The 14,278-nt window shown below is 45.6% G+C and overlaps 1 protein-coding gene across 2 annotated transcripts in view; it reads left to right on the top strand.

Moving 5' to 3' along the window:
• LOC147124324 (aminopeptidase O-like) overlaps window positions 1–14,278 on the top strand; it is a 104,774-nt gene that overhangs the window by 56,310 nt on the left and 34,186 nt on the right. For both annotated transcript variants that reach the window (XM_085984999.1, XM_085984997.1), the window contains exons 4-5: window positions 2,626–2,785; window positions 11,707–11,952. In XM_085984999.1, coding sequence (XP_085841125.1) covers window positions 2,626–2,785; window positions 11,707–11,952 — 406 coding nt within the window. The remainder of the gene's footprint in view (window positions 1–2,625; window positions 2,786–11,706; window positions 11,953–14,278) is intronic.

The raw sequence follows: 14,278 nt of genomic DNA, 5'->3' as shown, positions 1-14,278 counted from the left end.
GCCCCATCAGTCTACTCTCAATCATCAGCAAATTGATGGAAGGTGTCATCGACAGTGCTATCAAGCAGTACTTACCAATAACCGGCTCACTGATGCCCAGTTTGGGTTCCACCAAGACCACTCGGCTCCCGACTTCATTACAGCCTTGGTCCAAACATGGACAAAGGAGCTGAATTCCAGAGGAGAAATGAGTGTGACTGCTCTTAACATCAAGGCAACATTTGACCAAGTGTGACATGAAGGAGCCCTAGTAAAACTGAAGTCAATGGAAATCGGGGAGGAAAACTTCCCACTGGCTGGAGTCATACCTAGCACAAAGGAAGATGTTTGTGGTGATTGAAGGTCAACCATCACAGCCCCAGGACATCGCTGCAGGAGTTCCTCAGGGCAGTGTCCTCGGTCCAACCAGCTTTAGCTGCTTCATCAATGACCTTCCCTCCAACATAAGGTCAGAAATGGGGATGTTTGCTGATGACTGCACAGTGTTCAGTGCCATTCACAACTCCTCAGATAATGAAGCAGTCCATGCCCGCATGCAACAAGACCTGGACGATGTTCAGGCTTGGGCTGATACGTGGCAGGTAACATTCGTGCCACAGAAGTGCCAAGCAACGACTATCTCCAACAAGTGAGAGTCTAACCACCGCCCCTTGACATTCAACGGCATTACCATCGCCGAATCCCCCACCATCAACATCCTGGGGGGTCACCATTGACCAGAAACTTAACTGGACCAACCATATAAATACTGTGGCAACAAGAGCAAGTCAGAGGCTAGGTATTCTGCGGCGAGTGTCTCACCTCCTGACTCCCCAAAGCCTTTCTACCATCTACAAGGCATAAGTAAGGAGTGTGATGGAATACTCTCCGCTTGCCTGGATGAGTGCAGCTCCAACAGTACTGAAGAAGCTCGACACCATCCAGGACAAAGCAGCCCGCTTGATTGGCACCCCATCCACCACCTTAAAAATTCACTCCCTCCACCACCAGCGTACCGTGGCTGCAGTGTGTACCATCTATTAGATGCACTGCAGCAACTTGCCAGAGCTTCTTCGGCAGCACCTCCCAAACCCGTGACCTCTTCCACCTAGAAGGAGAAGGGCAGCAGACGTGTGGGAACACCACCGCCTCCAAGTTCCCTTCCAAGTCACACACCATCCTGTCTTAGAAGTATATCGCCAATCCTTCATCATCGCTGGGTCAAAATCCTGGAACTCCCTACCTAACAGCACTGTGGGAGTACCTTCACCACACGGACTGCAGCGGTTCAAGAAGGCAGCTCACCACCACCTTCTTGAGGGCAACTGGGGATGGGCAATAAATGCTGGCCTTGCCAGCGACGCCCACATCCCATAAACAAATATTTAAAAAAGTGCTTTTCATGTCCTCAGCACATTCCAAAACAATGCACAGCCATTGACATGTAATCACTGTTGTATTGTAGGGAAATACAACAGCCAATTTGTGTACAGCAAGGCCCCATAGGCAGCAATGAGATAAATGAACACTTAATCTGGGCTGAATTTTAATGGGGAAGGCAGGTTGGGGGCGGGAGGAAGCTCCGAGGAACCCAGGAGAATGGGCCAGGAGCAGAGCGAGGAGTCGGGCCAGGAGAAGATCGGGGTGGGGGGGCCAGGAGCAGGTTCGGGGGAAGCGGGTGGTGCCGGGAGAAGATCAGTGGGGGGCCAGGAGAAGATCATGGGTGGGCTCGGAGAAGACCGGGGTTTTGGGCCGGGAGAAAACCAAGGGCAGGGAGTGGCTAGAAGATCAGGAGCGGGGGAGGCTGGGTGGGGCTGGAGAAGGAGGGGGGCGGGGTGCCGAAGAGGATAGGGGGCTGGATGGAAGCCTCGTGGGGGGATCGGGGGCCTTTGGTGGTATCCCAGGTGTTCCACTAAACTACTGTAATAAAAAAAATCAGCTTTCAAAGAAACCTACAATTGAACAGCAAGTTACAATCACCCAGTAATAGATTTTTGTAGAGGACCACAACCATTATACAACCAGACAAGCTTGTGGTTTCTTCCCACGGCGGTTCAGATACACTAAGTCTCAAAGGGTTAGCAGAGAAATTAGCAATTGAGTCAATTAAACTCCACCAAATTGTACGGTTGAAGACAAGGTTATTCAGGGTGTACAGGGAGAAAATAATTGCTCATTACTAATTCTTGTCCTTGAAATCAATTGTGTGAATCTGGCAGAACTGTACCAATATATTAAGACTGGAATAGCTCAGTTGGTATGGCACTTGGCCCATAGTTAAGAGTTAGGGATTTGAATGACAATAAGGACCAGTCATCCTTTGATGTTCCAAGGTTGGTAAAATGCATACCACTAATTGAAAAGAGTGCAGTGAGAAGAGTTGTATGCAACAGACCACATAAGTATGGAACATTGCCAAATGGCACTCCGAGTTCATGAGCGAAGCACTGTGCCTAACAGTATGTCAAAATGTTACAGTAAGCTTGTATCATTCTGTGATTCTATGACTCGAAGGAAGCTGGTTATTTATAATGGTATTTGCTAATGCCATGTACTTTTTTCCCAAAATTATATTGAGATAAATATGGAAATGGGAATTTTGTAGAAATTGTCCAGTATTAAAAAATTATGTTTCTTTTATTCCAGCGCTCTCAAAATGGTTTTATTATGTGACCATGCTTATGCCGGCATCTACTTTCACCATTGCAGTTGGATACTGGGTTGAAGTTAAACCTGAATGCACCTTTGGATCCCAGATGCTTAGTCCATCATTTTCATCCTCAACCTGCATAAATGGGAGCTGCAGGTTTGCATTGTGTTTCTTACAATAAAATTACATTCAAAGCTCTGTACAGGTAGACTATCCTTTATCCGAAAACCTCGGGACCAGCCGAGTTTCGGATAAAGGAGAATTTCGGATTTCGGAAGGTGGGTCGGCGGGGGTCCGCGGGGGGTCGTGCGCACGACTTACGCTGACGCTCAGCGTAAGTCAGTCGGGGTCGGCGGGGGTCGGGGCCGGCGGGGTCTGCGGGGGGGTCGGCGGTTGTCGGGGCTGGCGGGGTCGGCAGTTGTCGGGGCCGGCGGGGTCCGCGGGGGGGTCGGCGGTTGTCGGGGCTGGCGGGGCCGGCGGGGCCCGCGGGGGGGTCGGCGGTTGTCGGGGCCGGCGGGGTCCGCGGGGGGGTCGGCGGTTGTCGGGGCCGGCGGGGTCCGCGGGGGGGTCGGCGGTTGTCGGGGCGCGGGGGGGTCGGCGGGGGGTCGTGTGCACGACTTACCCTTTATCCGAACTTCCGAAACCGGAACCCTCTAAAAACCGAAGGTTTTTTCGTTCGTACGCACGACTTACGCTGAACGAAAAAACCTTTGGTTTTTAGAGGGTTTCGGTTTTCGGGAGTCCGGATAAAGGGTAGTCTACCTGTAATGGAAATATGTAGTAAATTCTTTATATAATGAACTGTTGCTCAAATATCAACCCACTAATTTATGCATATTGTAGGTCACATAATTTGAAATGTTATAATATAAATGGATGGAGCAGTAACTCACTTTTTTATTTTTATACCCATAAAAATACTGATGTGGGGCATCTAACTTCAGTTAGGACAAGATATGAATTTGAAAAAGGTGCCATGAAATTGGATAAACTAGTCTTTCACTTCCATTCCTGATCTTCATCCATTGTCTACAGGGAAAATGGAATATGAGCACAAACTAGCAAAAAATATAAAGACTGGCGAAGGTAAATGTAGGTCCTTTACAGTCAGAGACGGGTGAATTTATAATGGGGAATGAGGAAATGGCAGAGAAATTAAATAAATACTTTGTTTCTGTCTTCACAGAGGAAGACACAAAAAACCTCCCAAAAATACGAGAAAACCAAGGGTGTGACGAGAATGAGGAACTTAAAAAAAATTATTAGTAAAAAAAAACTGTACTAGCAAAATTAATGGGACTAAAAGTCGATAAATCCCAAGGACCGGATGACCTACATCCTAGGGTTTTGAAAGAGGTGGCCATTGGAATAGTGGACGATTTGGTTGTCATCTTCCAAAATTCTATCGATTCTGGAACGGTTCCTGCAGATTGCAGGATAGTAAATGTAACCCCGCTATTGAAGAAAGGAGGGAGAGAGAAAACGAGGAACTACAGACCTGTTAGCCTCACATCAGTAGTTGGGAAAATGCTGGAATCTATTATAAAGGATGCAATAACTGGGCACTTAGAAATTAATAGTAAGATTGGGCAGAGTCAACATGGATTTATGAAAGAGAAATCCTGTTTGACAAACCTATTGGAGTTTGTTGAGGATGTAACTAGTGGAGTAGACAAAGGGGATTTCAGAAGGCCTTCGATAAGGTCCCACACAAGAGGTTGGTGAACAAAATTAGGGAACATGGAATTGAGGGTAATATACTAGCATGGATTGAGAATTGGTTAACAGACAGAAAACAAAGCGTAGGGATAATCGGGTCTTTTTCAGGATGGCAGGCTGTGACTAGTGGGGTACTGCAAGGATCGGTGCTTGGGCCCCAGCTATTCACAATCTGTATCAATGATTTGGACGAGGGGACTAAATGTAACATTTCCAAATTTGCTGATGACACAAAGCTAGGTGGCAGTGTCAGTTGCGAAGAGGATGTGAAGAGGCTTCAAGGGGATCTTGACAGGCTCAGTGAGTGGGCGAGAACATGGCAGATGGAATATAATGTGGATAAATGTGAAGTTATCCACTTTGGTAGAAAAAACAGAAAGGCAGAGTATTTTCTAAATGGTGAAAGATTGGGGAATGCAGATGCTCAAAGAGACCTGGGTGTCCTTGTACATGAGTCACTGAAAGTGAATGTGTAGGTGCAGCAAGCCATTAGGAAGGCAAATGGTATGCTGGCCTTCATTACAAGAGGATTTGAGTACAGGAATAAAGAAATCTTATTCCAATTATATAGGGCCTTGGTGAGACCACACCTGGAGTACTGTGTACAATTTTGGTCTCCTTACATAAGGAAGGATATATTTGCCATAGAGGGAGTGCAGCAAAGGTTCACAAGATTGATTCCTGGGATGGCGGGACTGTCGTATGAGAAGAGATTGCTTAAACTAGGCCTGTATTCTCTTGAATTCAGAAGAATGAGAGGGGATCTCATTGAAGCATACAAAATTATTACAGGGCTTAATAGGATGGATGCTGGGAGAATGTTTCCCTTGGCTGGGGAGTCTAGAACCAGGGGCTACAGCCTCAGGATAAAGGGTAGGCCATTCAGGACTGAGATGAGAAGAAATTTCTTCACACAGAGGGTGGTGAATCTTTGGAATTCTCTACCCCAGAGGGCTGTGGAGGCTCACTCATTGGGTATATTCAAAACAGAAGTCGATAGATTTCTGACTAGTAAGGGCATCAAGGGATATGGCGATAGGGCCGGTGAATGGAGTTGAGGCAGAAGATCAGCCATGATCTCATTGAATGGTTGTAGGGGTTTGGTGTGTGCAGTCAGCTTTGCCCCTGACTGTTTTTGAGTGGTTCGAATCGCTCCCACACCCCTGGGTTCTAGACACTGGACTTAGGTACAGGTGGCGATACAGAATTGGAGTAGACAACTGGTTTGGTGCAAGAAAACTGTATTTTATTTAGACACACTTAAAATTACACACTTAAATTATCGGAGTAGTTACAGGCATACAAAAGTACACTTAATTAAGAATGGGGAACACATGGCACAACGAGGGAAAATCACAATAATCCCCCTACCCTTGTCCCACCCCCAATACCTAACTAGATTGCACTACAAGAGCCAGGGATTATGCTCACCAATAGGGGTTTCTTGACAGTTCGAATCCTGTCAATTAAGCCGGTTGCGTTTTTGGGGTTCGCTCTTTGTGTCCTTTGGGGCCTGCTGTTGCCACGTGGTCCCAGTCTTAGAATCTGTGAAGATTCCTCAGTTGGGTGGAGTCCGCAGATGCGGTAAGGGCGCGGTTGTGGATTTGTCTGGGTGAGTACCTTCTTTTCTCCGTTAGAGATAGGGAGTAAAGTTTTTGTTGGGTACTTTATCTTGTAGAGTGGAAAACTTCGGGTTTTGATCTTCTGGTGGTGGTCTGGTCGTCGAGTTTTTTGTTGCGGTTGGGGTTCGGCTGGCGGTCTTCGGTGTCGGCTCAGTCGCGGTGGCCTAGATCATTACCTGTGTAGTGGTAATGATCTAAAGGTATGGTTTACCCGGCCCTTTGTTACCGCGGTGCTCGTGGTCGGTCTCTGTGTAAGGCTGCGGTTGTGGCCTAGTCGTCTTTGGCCGCGCCTGCCCCACCGTGCCTCCTCGCCGTGATGTTCCGTTTGCTTCTTTGAGTTTCGAGTGACCCTGAACCCGAGCGTGTGCCTGCTTGTCCCCAACGCTTCTTTGCGTTTCGAGTGTCCCTGGTCGCTTGCTTGCTTTAGTCTGCTTGCCCTTGGTTACCGGTGGGCCTACAATTATACTTTTTTCGAGTTCGTTATCTGCGCGCCAAATCAGGGCTAGTTCTTTGTCTGATTTTTGGCAGGCTCGTTAAGGTGATTTTGGTTGTTCACCTTAACTGGTTTTTGGGCGGTTGTCCCGTTGTCAAATGGTTTTTAATGTCTTGGTGTTTGTTTATGCATAATGTAAATTGGTGTCTTCCTGGCTTGGTAGCTAGATTGAATTGTAGGCGATTATATATGCATAGTCTTGATGGCTTTAACTTTGTGCAAGATTAAACCTCTTCCTGAGTTGATTTGTTTTAAAGGGACGAATGCGTGTTCTGTCTCCTTTAGCTATCTAGTTAATCACAAATTAAAGCTGTCTCCCACATGCCGGGGCATGTCAGGTTTTGAGTTTTGAACTTGACATGCTGCGCAGGGCCCTGCTTTTAACCTTGCAGTCTTTGCCATAAAGTCCAAAAGCCATTGTCCCTTATTTAATAACTTGTCCTTCAGGGTCCCTTGTTGAATAACTTGGGAAATGTGGGGATTTTGTGAATCCTACATGGCGGAGCAGGCTCGAAGGGCCGAATGGCCTACTCCTCCTATTTCTTATGTTCTTATGTCTTCTCCACCCTCTCCTAAGTCCTTGAACATGTCACCTCCCAACTCTGTGTTCACCTCTCCCACAAGTCACTGCTTGAATCCCTTCAATTTGGATTCTGGCCTGCCCAAAGCACTGAGACCGCCAGCAATGATGTTTTCTGTGACTGCAGTTGCGGCACATTATCCCTCCTTGACATCACCACGGTGATTGGTAGAGCTGATCATGCCACCCTCTTTCATAACCTCTCCTCCCACCCCTGCAGTGTACTCAAATGTTTCCTAACTTGGTCCCTTCCTTCCCATTTATATGTTGGCCCTCAGTGACCGACTGTCAGACTGCCTGTTCAACATCAGAATTTCCTCCAGTGGAACATTGTGAAGCCAAGGGCATTGTATTTGGGCCTCACCATGAAGTCTGTACCCTTGCCATTGCTTTCAGCTCCCTTCCTTATGGCTTGCTCAAGCTGCACTGGACTGTGTGCAGTTTTGGTGTCATGTTTGACCCAGAGCTGACCTTAAAACCCCATTTCCTTCTACCTCTGCAACATCATCTTCCTTGGCCACGACCTTACTCCCACTGCAGCAAAATCCCTTTTCCACTGTTTTGTCACTTTCAGACTTGATTTCTCAAATATCTCCGTGTTGGCCAAGCTGCACTTTCCACAAGCTGCACAAGTCCTGTCCTGCAACTTGCCCCACACAACATCCTGCTTGCCCATTACACCAATACTTGCTGACCTACACTGGCTCCTGCTCCCCCAACATATTGATTTAAAAATCCTCATTGTTGTCTACAAATTGCTTGATGACCTTGTCCCACCCTACCTCAGTGATGTCTTCCATCTTAAGTCCAATTCCAAGCCATTCACTCCTCCACCCCTGATCTGTGTATTTCTTCCCCCTGCCAACATACACTTCATTCCACCATCAGCTGTCTTGACCCTATCCTCTGAGCTCCTTCCCTAAACACTCCACTTTGTATTCTATGTTCCCACTTTTAAATACCTTCTCAAAACTCATCTATTTGACTATGTCTTTGGTCACCTCTCCTAACTCCTTCACTTATACTCTTGTGCTTGCTTTTCTCCTCTGTGAAATGCCTTTGAATGTTTTTCCATGTTAAAGGCGCAAGTCTCTTGTTGTGTAAGTCAATTCTTTAGATTTTTTTCTCCCTTGCTTAGACTCAATACTAAGGGCTGGATTTTGATACTGGGGCGGGCTGGGGTCATGTAATCTGCATTTCGTGTTAGCCACCTGATTCTAAATTGATGTGGGAAAATGATGCCATTTTAACTTAATTGGCCAATTGAGTTCCAACGTGTGGGAACCCATGGCCAATGAGTTTTTCCAGTCTGAAAGTCGCCTCCGATTACGTCATCATTGCTGCTGCATTTAAGGTCTGCAACAAGCCTTACTTCTTCTACAGACTGCCAAGCTTTTGCCCTTGTATGTTAGAGGCACCTGCAGGAAGAATGGCCAGCCAGAGACCTAGGTTTGCACCCCGCTTCGATGATGTTGCCCTGCAGGCTTTAGTAGAGGGAGCAAGAGCAAATAAAGAGGTGCTCTTCCCTTCTTCAGGGAGGAAGAAGCCTCCCCAGCAAACCAAGGCTGTGTGGATCCAGGTGGCAGAGGAGGTCAACTCTTTGTCAATAACCCGCAGAACCTGGCTTCAGTGCAGGAAGAGGTTTCGTGACCTTCTGTGCACTGGAAAAGTGAGTATGAATTTCCCATCACCCTCAGTCTGATCCCCATTGCCTCTCCTCACCAGCACTCAGCTTTAGCAATCTCTTCCTCCACATCCCACTTGATGCTGACATCCATGCACCCTTACCCATTCCCTCTCTCTCTATGGTCATATTCACCTAACTATTTGACTATGCAGCCCTCACACTCCCTATCACTGTGATGCAATTACAGCTTACAACACACAGGGAGGGCCCTTGGTCTTGCCACCTCACTCCATCTTTGTCTCCTTCTAAGCACCTGTGCTATGGATTCTCTACACTCACTCCTTCATTCTCACTCAAACTCCACTTATCTCCGTCATTGCAGGAAAAGAGAGCTCACAATAAGAGGGAAAGAGCGAGGACAGGAGGAGGGCCACCCTCAGTAGCCCAGTTCACCACCTGGGAGGAGGCGGTCCTGGAGATCGTGGGAGTGGAGGAAGATTCCCAAGTGGGGGACGGACAGACGGGCTTATTACAGCAAGCTGGTGACAGAATAGTTTTCCATCTCTCTCAATGACATTGCATGAGTCGCAGATAATGATTCTGAAGCTCTAACAGATGGACTTATGGATCTGCAATATGCAATGTGCATGTAACCTTGGCCTCACATCTCTGACTCTTTCCTTTACTCCCCCACAAGACCATCGCAAGCACCTGTCCCCACTAGCCAGGAGGAAGAGCATGAGCCTCCAGACTCCTCGGAGGAAGCTGCAACCTCTGAGGGCGCAGCGTCAGCAGAATTCACGCACCCAGCACCAGCGCAGACACTTACACCTCGGAGGGAACATCGCGAGATAGAGTAGTGTTGTCACCTGGTGTATCACAGCTCACAAGTGAGCATCAGCAGATTGTGGAGACAGGGACAGCAGTGGAGAGTCCTAGTCGGAGGGCGCAGGACTCTGCCAACTTGGCTCAGCTGCATGTCGACCCTCTGCTTCTGGGTCCATCCATAAGATCAGCGGTGCTGGAACTCCATGAACAGATGCAGGAGTCTCTGGCAGGTTTTGTCTCCAAGGTCGCTGCGAGTGTGGAGCGAATGGAGGATGCCATTGCGAACATGAGCAGAGCCTTTGTGGAGTCAATTGCGCATGAACGCATCACCATGGAAAGGATGGCAACCTCCATGGAGGTGATAAGTCGCCAGAGTGCAGAAAACATGGTGAGTGTTCTGAATAGAATGACATCTCTGGAGGAGCGATGGTCATCTAGTGAACAGAGAAACCAGACCTTCATGGAAGTCCTTCTGAGTAGGACTGCCAGTGCAGATATGGGTCCCCATGGCCCCCCTGATGTGCAGCAAGGTGCTCTCAAGCCACTTGCAAGCGCTGAGGGGGACCTGACCCATGAGAGGGAAGTTGGTGGCAGACATCAAGGAAGTGGGGGCTCCTCTCCAAGCGCACGCACTTCCATGCCACTGCAGAGCCCTCGGTCAGAGCCCCACCAGAGTCCACACCCAACTGAGATCAGCGTCTCAACCCCTGCACAACCGCAGGAGCAGCAGACTGTTGGCGAGCCCTCACAGGTTTGCAACCCCAGAGCACGCCCTCCAAAGGTGTCGAGACAGGAGCAGCAAGAAAGTGAGCAAGGGGCCTCCACATCTGCTGAAGCCACAGGGGAAGCACCACGTAGGAGTATGCGTAACAGAAAGATACTGCACAAATAGTCACAAGGGTAGTCACTTGGGTGAAATTTGATGTTTAATATTAAAAAGCCATCAGGTGGTTACTGTAAATAAAAAATCTGATGGCTACTGCTGCAGTTGTGGTGTGTGTCATTTCGCTAATGGGACTTCCACATTGAGGGCTTAGGATTACTTGGTATATGCCTCAGTTGAGGAAGCGCTCAGTGAAGATGGCGAGAGGGGTTTCCAAGGAGGTCACACTGGAGATGGGTGTCATGCTCAAACTTCCACAGCTGTGGTTATGCCTTCTAAAAGTTCCCCCAGACCTGAGACAACAAAGTCCTGCCACCTGCAAATGATGGCTGATCAAATCTCCTATTTAATGGTTGAGCTGTAGCTGATAGTCAGCAAGCCAATTGTGCTACCACCAGGTTTCACTGTCGTGTTTCAGAACAGGCGGGCTTCACATGGGAAAAGGGTTGAAATCACAAAGGCCTATCAAAATGGCATTATAGAGGCAATTTAGTGCTTGTTAAGGGCCTTAACGGCCTATCCCGCCTCTTGGAGGCAGGATGGCGACGGGACCAGTGGATACGATTTAATGAAAATTGCATGGAGGCGGGGTTGGGCCCGCATGCCAGTTTTTGCAATTTTAACCCCCCACACGCCTCCAATCCCACCTCAACAGCCCGATGAAAATCGAGCCCTAAACCTCCACTTTGTATCTCATTAGATGGATGCAACTGAAACTGCGGATTTGATAGGAATTTTGCAAAACTCTGATTCAAATGTAACTTGCCTTTACCACTCGGTGATGAAGCTTATGAGAGGAGTGATACTAAAGAAAGGGGTTGCCTTATGAAATTGTACTTGAGATACTGCCACAAGCATACATAAAATGTCAGACTTTAATTAGGTTATTGCTTACCTATGAGATATTGGTATTACAAACCAAGTTTTTTTTTTTTTAAATTAAAACTTTAATAAATCCCAATATCAAGTCCAACTCCATCAAACCTATTTTTATTCCATAATGTTACTTCAATCAGGGTCTATTAGATCCACCAATAACCTGCAGATAAGAATCAAATTGCAAAATCATAAACCCTAGAATTATTGTAACTTGGATAATTGATTCTGTCTGATTTGGGGATAGTAGGACGATCTAAACTTTAATTGGTTTCCAAAGATGGTTTGTGAATAATATGACTGTGTCTGATGAAATTGGGTACAGTATCAGATCAGTACTATTGATTTGCTTTTGACTATTTTAAAATATTATTCAGTAGCAATATTTATTGACTTTGTTTCTGCGTATAATTTTTTATGCTGTGGTTTTGCATCTTTTTTACTTTTAGTGCCCTGCCATCCTGTGGTCATCCAGCCTATCCTTGCCGTTTCCAAAACCCTATTGCCCAAGCCCAGGATTGTATTCCTCACCGCGTCTTTGCACCTGATTGCCTGAAATTAAGGAGCCAAGAGGTTCTGCTTCCACTGGTGGCTCGGTGCCTTTCAGCAGCTCATTGTGTCCTGGGCACTCACCCTTTTTCCAGGGTTGATGTACTGATGGTTCCTGCTAGCTTTTCTAGTCTGGGAATGGCCAGGTAAGTTTGCTGCTTTCATAGTGCTATTGCTTTTATGTAAGTTATTGGTGCTTTTATCAAAAAAAATTAAAAAATAAAGCTGCCCTTTGGCTTGTAAAATATAATCCCAGAAAACAGTTTAAAAAATTGAACTTAAATTATTTATATACTGAGTCCCATCTCCAAACCAAATATTAGATCACCAATTGGTTGATATTTTTTTTAATTTATAAAATTGTTCTCAAATTAGCGAGTAGATTGTTGGGAAAGGAATCCCTCAGAGTTCCTGTCAGATCTGTTTTAATTGTGTCTTGTGGAAACAGTCCTAATGAGGTCCCTAAAGATATTCAATACAGGTTGATGAGTTCCAGCAATAGCTACACTTGAAATAAAATGTTGTGTTCCTGAGACGAGCATGAATTGGACCTCCAACTCTGCTTCTATATATATTCCTACTACAGCAGAATAACAGTGATAATAGAAAGCTGAATTGTATTCATGTCTATAAATTATTCACTTGATGCCTACTTATTTATAATTTACAATTGGCCTATTGGGGCTTAAAATATTGAATATGGAGAATGCTTTAGATTGAGTGAAAAATGGAAAAGAAAAGCTGCTGCAAATAAGACAGGGTTTTCTTTGTGTAGAATAATTATAGCTTACACAATTTGTTACAGCAGCTTTTAATGTTCTCATACGGTACAATTAAAAAAAAAAAAATCAGTGATTAACTTGTACAGTATCATACATCCAAAGCTGGTCAGTCATGTCTGAAAATTGAAAAGAATGGCGTCGGCTTTTCCTCAGAACTTCACCTCGACTTTCGATAGTTTCCTCTTTTCAGATACTAGAAAGCCTGTATTTGCAGTATTTACTGTTTTTATTTCAGATTTTCAGTTTCTACAGTTTTCTCTATGTCCCACTTCAAGAAGTATTTTAAGTGTTTAATGTATTGTACTTTAATGATAGACTCTGCTGTAACAGAAGAGTGAAGATAGGTTAATCTGAAGGATAGGACAATCGGCCTGCTGTTCGCAAATCCTTGGTACAGTACGTTAATGATTGAGTTCACCACTCTTTAAAGTATTGTTTTTTTGGTCCTTGTTCCATTTAAAAATTGCTGGTTAAGTTTGAAACAGAAATGGAGAGGTCTCTGCTGCTGCTGAGTGCTGACCAGTGATTGTGTTGGAGCATCGCAAGGATACTTTTGACTCGGGTCTGATGGGCCTCAGTTCAGTCTGAATACAAGGCATCCAGCAAATCTAAACATTTTTGTTTTCAAATAGTGATCTTACAGAGTTGCAAAATAAACATCTAACTATTAGTTTATTTTTATTTTTGGTGAATTTTTGAGGTAATGGTTGTTAGTACTGGGTAATGGAACACTTTCTCATTTCAGCTACAGACTGTCACCATTAAGGACTCATTGTAGAACAGTTAGATGCAGAGTGAAGTTCCCTTTGCTCTGCCTGAGACGTAACCTCAACACAGTGCCGACTAATGTGACAATTTTTCATTTCTCACACCAGTTATTCTGTGGGCTCTCTGAGACTAGTGCTTGGAGCTGAAATAGGGAGTTTCTTCAGGTGTAGATCCTATCCACTAAGAACTAGCTTGTGATTGCCCAAAGTTATTTTCCATAGGACCATTACAGGCAATGTACGGCAGCGACTTGTATGGATTGGATTGAAATTCTGACCCTAGAAGGATTAATATGCTAGACCATCAAGCAGTCCTCAAACCCCCATAAAATCTCCAGTGTTTCTTCTTCAGTATTCTAAAATTGTATAAATTCAAATAAACCACATATTGTATAAGTTTTGATAAAATTATGTCAAAGCACTCTTACCTCTGAGTTGGAAGGTTATGGGATCAAGCCCCTGCTCCAGAAACTTGAGCTCATAGAATCTAACAGCACAGAAGGAGGCCATGCAGCCCATCGTACCTGTGCCGGCTCTTTGAAAGAGCTATCCAATTAGTCCCACTCGCCTGCTTCTTCCCCATAGCCCTACAAATCTTTCCTTTTTAAGTATATATCCAATTCCCTTTTGAAAGTTACTATTGAATCTTCTTCCACCACCCTTTCAGGCAGTGCATTCCAGATCACAACAACTCACTACATTAAAAAAAAGGCTCCTCATCTCCCCCTGGTTCTTTTGCCAATTTTCTTAAATCTGTGTCCTCTGGTTATCAACACTCCTGCCAGTGGAAAGTTTCTCCCTATCTACTCTATCAAAACCCTTCATAATTTTGAACATTTCTATTAAATCTCCCCTTCCCCTTCTCCGCTCTAAGGAGAACAGTCCCAGCTTTGGCCTTGATATCAAATTTTCCCATTAAAATG

This window comes from Somniosus microcephalus, chromosome 1 (genome assembly GCF_052327205.1).
Source record: "Somniosus microcephalus isolate GS21.2 chromosome 1, FLI_Smic_1.0, whole genome shotgun sequence".
Classification (NCBI taxonomy): Eukaryota; Metazoa; Chordata; class Chondrichthyes; order Squaliformes; family Somniosidae; genus Somniosus; species Somniosus microcephalus.
Note: the sequence above shows the minus strand (reverse complement) of the source record. Positions and strands in the feature narration are given on the sequence as shown.